This window comes from Pararge aegeria, chromosome 9, assembly GCF_905163445.1.
Source record: "Pararge aegeria chromosome 9, ilParAegt1.1, whole genome shotgun sequence".
Classification (NCBI taxonomy): domain Eukaryota; kingdom Metazoa; phylum Arthropoda; class Insecta; order Lepidoptera; family Nymphalidae; genus Pararge; species Pararge aegeria.
In genome coordinates this window covers 18,463,721-18,469,720 of record NC_053188.1, presented here as the reverse complement: position 1 = coordinate 18,469,720, position 6,000 = coordinate 18,463,721, and the positions used below count along the sequence as shown (strand labels likewise).

General features: G+C 33.4%; 1 protein-coding gene across 1 annotated transcript in view; it reads right to left on the bottom strand.

The window, feature by feature from the left end:
* Nucleotides 1–496: 496 nt before the first annotated feature.
* Nucleotides 497–6,000, bottom strand: part of LOC120626630 (neurexin-4) — a 42,654-nt gene continuing 37,150 nt past the window's right edge. Inside the window, exons 24-25 of the mRNA XM_039894250.1 lie at nucleotides 5,878–5,969; nucleotides 497–5,031 (exon numbers count right to left, since the gene is read on the bottom strand). Coding sequence (XP_039750184.1) covers nucleotides 4,933–5,031; nucleotides 5,878–5,969 — 191 coding nt within the window. The 3' untranslated portion in view covers nucleotides 497–4,932. The remainder of the gene's footprint in view (nucleotides 5,032–5,877; nucleotides 5,970–6,000) is intronic.

Here is a 6,000-nt window from a genome sequence, read left to right as displayed (position 1 = left end):
GAAGAGAGAATAGTTTTACAATATTTTATGTAAAAACTGTTTTGTTTAAGCAATTAAAATATCACTTGCTTCAACGGTGCAGGAAAACATCGTGAGTAAACCTGCATGCCTGAGAGTTCTCCATGTTCCCATAGGTGTTTATAGTACACCAATCTGCACTGGACCAGCTAGGTGAAATACACTAACCTCTTCTTATGTGGAAGAAGACCCATGCCCTGTGGTGAGCCCGGAAATGGGTTAATATGATGATGATGGTTGGATAGAAGCAGGCGTTACTTTGCGGAAACCCTCTACGCACGTTTCGCTCCGAAACAGGAGCATCCTCAGAAACGTGCGTAGAGGGTACATTGCCGAGGATCCGTTTGGTGTGTAGTATACGGATTAAAGTAATTATAAATTACACTATACAGATTCTCCTGCTGTACGCGGAGTATAGCAAATTACGCTTAATTTCATAATGATGATGGGTGTTTTGTTAATAAATAAAACGGCGTAATTATTTTGAAAAAATTATTTCGTGATTTTCAGTAGTAATAAAATAAAAACTCTACATCTTAACGCGCTACGTGGGTGTGCCGTGGCGACTTAAGGCACGGTACCTAGCTCTCTCGTACAGTTCAGACCGACGCACAAAGTAATAAAATACATCTAACCATTTTGAACCTATTCACTCGCAAGTTAAGGTTAATTTAAATTTAGAACCAATAAAGTTATTTATATAAAACCTGACAAGGAAAATCAAAAACTGTCGCCATATTGCGGATAAAAATGGAACTTTTCTTCTATACACTTACACTGTCAAAATGGACATTGCACGGACATGATAAATCAACAGGCTCAAAGCCAATGGTGGCGGGCCCTAGCCCCTAGAAGGGCTAAAACTACTAATACCAGGCCAGCTTAGCTGCCCTGCGAATATGTCCCGGGTAAGGCATATTGGCCGCTTGGAGATGACCTGCACGCACTGTCAAATGTATTGCATCCAAATGTGGCATCCCAAGAACAGGTTTTTTTTATTTTCCTGGTCACCTTTTATCAAGTTACATCGACAATATATGTTAAAGCTGAGTAGACAGAAAACCAAAGTATCTTCTCTATCATATTAGTAATTTGTAATTTATTATTGTTAAGTTTTCGCACAAAAATATCTCAATGAATTGAATTCTGCGTATCGAAACGCACGAAGTTCGAAAGACGATGAGGTTTGATTATACTATGGTTCGATTAAATTTAATTAAAATTAAATCAAAATACGCACCAATATGTTCGGTAACTAGCTCATATTATTGGGGTTTACTTTTAATGAATATTATTCAAAGGTTGATGTTAGGTATATTTTATTTAGATGCGCGAATTGGGTCCTGTGACAGTAAACGTTAGGTTAGGTTATGTTAGGTAAGGCCACGCGGTTACGCGCCTTGGAGTAGCGGGTCGGATTTCCGCATTAAGAGGGAGGGACAAGGTCAACGGAATGTGGCAAGAGGAAGAAGAGTTCAAACTTTGTGACATCAAATACTATTTTTTTGTAAAATTTCCAAAATGATTATTTCATCGTATATATTGTCAAAGCAATACAAATTTAGATAAATTTATACGAAAACTGAAAAATATGTTTTTAATTTGTGTGACTGTTATATGAGAGCTTTAACATATTATGTGATATGAGAGCCGAGGCTTAGTTAACGAAATAAGTTAACTAAGCCTCTAAATTTTTAAGTGTGTTTTCCTAATACCTCAATCTTAATGATCTTGTATCTTAATAAACTCCTGTGAAACATACTTCTAGACCCACTAATCAAAACGTTGTTTGTCTGTGTTAGTTTAAAATTTCGTAAAATTAAGTACATTGATATTTAAACTGTTTGTCACAGGGCCCAAATATCCGCGATTATAAAAAGAAGCCCTACTTATCTACATGTCATCGTAATGTCATTAAAATAAACACAATTCGAACTAATTATACACATAAACACAATTTAACTCTCGAAAACAAAAAATGTTTTAGACATTTACACTTGGACGGATAAATAAAAAAAAGCTCAAAAATAACTCACTAAATAAAAGGAGTTGTATAAAAATAATGATACACGATAAAGAGATTCGAATTAAATACCAAAATTATAGTACACTTGAAGCCTTAAAAAACCTTAAACTACAATAATATTGTGTAACTTAGAACTAATTTGTAAGATTCAGTACATTGTTTTTGTGGATTTATTTAATTAAAAAAATGCAGCAATACAGTAGTATTTAATTATATTTGATATAGTTGTCTATCAGATCAGAAAATCATTTAAAATACAATCAGTACTGCAGCTAGTTTGAATTAAACGAAATATACAGATTGGCCGTTCAAAGAATGCGTTCCTTACAGATCGTGATTGAATTTACGATAAAAATATTTTTATTGTTTATTGACCCCCACTGACGAATGTATGTCATTATATCAACTTCGAAACATCTTATAAATGTAAAAAAATAAGAAAACAATTTTTATTTTAATCCATACAGCGCTTTAACATATATACATATACAAATATTTATATGTCCACTGTTTAATATTGTTTATTAACCAACAGACAGATGTCAGGAACGTTACCGGCGGCCATTACTGATATATTCTTTACTGATGTGTAAACTACAAATCAATAATATTAAATGTTTAATACACAATTGGTTAAAAATCAATCTATGAAATATTCAGGTTTTATAAAAGTGGGTCAGTGATAAATGCTTATAATATATATAAAAAAAAAATAGATATTATATTACCGGACATTCACATAATGCATCGTTTTTTTTAAACGAATTATTCAATAATTATTTGTTAGTGTCCGCCGAATGAATGAAGTTTCTACTATCTGTAGAGTTATAAAAATATCCAGTATCCGATTTGGCTTCTGTATCCAAAATATTCGGTGATTACCAAATATTTTTATGGAAATGTTTTTTTTTCTAGATAAATCGTTTTTAATGAACGATAATATAATCAATATTCCATTAAAAGCTTACGAATGCATTGATATACCACCTATCATATTTGCCAAATGTGACATAAAAATATAATACTTAGCCAAAATGGAGACATATACATCCTGTCCATATAAACGTAATTTATAATGAATACTATATTTAATACTATAATTAATATAGAAAAATATGCATTTTCTTTCATATTTTTCAACAGACAATCATTTGCATGTGCTTTTCTCGTGCGTTAATTTTTAACCTATACAAATAATTGTCACTTTGGACGAAAAGGTTGCAGGTTCCATCAAACAAAACAAATTGAAAAAAATTAGTTCAACTTTAAAGTTGAAATAAGCTAATATAACTTGCAGAACTTGTTCCTTTGTTTATTGAATCTCTATATAATACGCTACGAAGAAAAGCTGCCGAGTAAACGAAGAAAAAAAACTCGGCGAGCGAAGTGACGCGGTGGGTCGGGGGGTATACTGTGTAGAAAAATGTAATAATCAGAGATTATAAGCGAACGAAGTTGCGATGGATGAAATAATAAATATCATAGTCTAAAAGATTATAAAAGTAGCCAAATGGCACTTTATGGGAGAAAACTTTAGAGCGAGAATAGTTCGAAAATATGAAATATTAAAGTTATAAAATCCAGAAATGATCGATTATTTATGTTTCAAAATAATAATGAAACGTAACTTCTATATCTAGCTTAGGAAAATATTTCTTAGGAAACTGAATTTAAATTATTTTATCTATAAATGCTTTAGATATCAAATTATAATATGTATGTAGTGTTTTTACGAACGACTTTAAAACTTATGGCTTTTTGGTGGCTTACACAATTTGTCATTTTGTAACAAAACATGCATCGATAAACTCCTTACGAATAACGATTTGGGTATGTTTTGATAGACATTTTCATATCCATTTATATACATTTAGTTTATTTATGATGTTTGAAGTGGGTGACGCGTGGGCAACGAGTCGTACACTACAACATAAAGGTGACATTCACATTCTTTAATTGCATCTGATAGTGTGTTGAGTCGATCTAGTTTACGTAGGCCATAAATCTGCTAAATTTGACGTCGTTCTTCAAACACATATAAAGGCACACGTATATAAAGTGAAGTGCACTTCATACTTGCAAAGAAACTTTATTTTTCTTATCTCTTCTATGCACGCAACTGGGTATCTGGTGGGCGGTGTACATATTGCGTTCGTATGAAGGATAGGAAGTGTGTATTTCATATCTATTGTTATATAAATATCGCTCTGGCGTCTACTAAATCTTTTGCGAAATATAATCTGAATGAAGAGCTGATAATTTCAGAAAAATAATAACCCAGTTTAAGCTGGTATCTGGTACACCAAATACAGATCCGTAATATTCCACCACAGTTTATAATTGGTGATATATTTTATAGCATTATTTATTTGTTACCGAGTATAAATATACCAGCTTACAAAATAAACTATAAATGGCATTTTTGCAGAAAAAATTTACGATCCCGATTGATAATTCACAACTCTTGTATGAATTCATTTGAATTAAATAACTTTGTTTCGACAAAATATAAATAAATGTGTGCATTATTGATATAAAGGCTCGATTATTGGAACAGAATTATTTAATTTTAATTTTTTTAAGTCCAATCTTTTTTGTGCGTTAAAGCTTAGAAGCTAATTTGAACTGGAATTTTGGGGCGTTTATAAACGAGCCTGTTACATGAATTTATTCAACAAACGGCTATTTAGTTGTTGAGCAAATATAAATATTCGCTTAATTCATTCACCATAATTTATTATAATTAATGAATAACTCGGTAGTAGTCAACAAACTATTTAAATAAATGAATGACTGAATCAGTAGACGCAGGTGCGATATACCGTAAAGGCAAACAGGTGATGTGTGAAGTGCGTATATAGGCTCGTGGAGTGGGTGTCGCCTGGTGGCTATATGAAGAACTCCCGGCGTTTAGTGACCCGGGGGCCGGTGGCTGCGGCCAACGCCGCCGCGTCCGGATCTGAGGCGCCATCGGCACCGCGTTCCTCCTGTGGAAAGCGCATATATTTAATAAGTTTTGTTTTTTATAAATAATTAGGTAGTTTTTTTGTCATCACAATCTCACGTCGATACTTAAAACTGAATACCTAGTTTCGCATACCTAGTTTCGCCTATTTCTAACTTTACTCTATATTTTCATTACTTTTAGTGGAAAAGTTCCCTTTTCAGTTCTAATATCGTAGTTACTATACGTATCGTATCGTAGTTACGTAGGTAATATTAATGAATAACTTAATGACAAGGTTGCTTTCTTATTTCCTTTGGAAGCAACCCGCTCCGCTTTAATCGCACACAAGATAGAACAACCGCTTTAATCGCACACAAGATAGAACAAAGATTGTTAAATTGTAAAATGATGTTGGAAAAGAGCAACTGCTGAGTTTCTTGCCGGCTACTTCTCGGTAGAATCTGCCTTCCGAACCGGTGGTAGAGTCACTACAAACAGACTTGACGTTACAAGTTCTTATATTAGGCCTACTTGAAATAAATGAATTATGAATTCAAATATGAATTTCAATAATACTTTAGCGAAATAACTACTATGTTTTGTTAAGTTTTAATTAAAGTTAAAAGTTTCAACTACATTCGATTTGTTTATTAGTCGCAATATGGAAGTATCTTGGGTTATGGGTTCCCTTAGCAGGATTCATGAAACACCAAAAAAACGCGTACTAAGCCACGGGTAACAGCTGGTATTTTATGTATGAACGCTTCACAAGTGCCTGTGATAAGGTGTACATAAATAAAACATTTTTTAATTTAAATTTGAAATGGCTATAGCCTGCAGAGTGATTATAGGCGACCACGTCCAAGCATAATAAGACTGTATTCACCTGTGTGAGGTATTCGCCTTTGTGGCGCGACAGAGAGCGGACCAACACCACGGCCAGCACTATCAGCAGCAAGAAGATGCACGCCAGGACCGCTGCAATCATATGATTATCAACCAACCAATC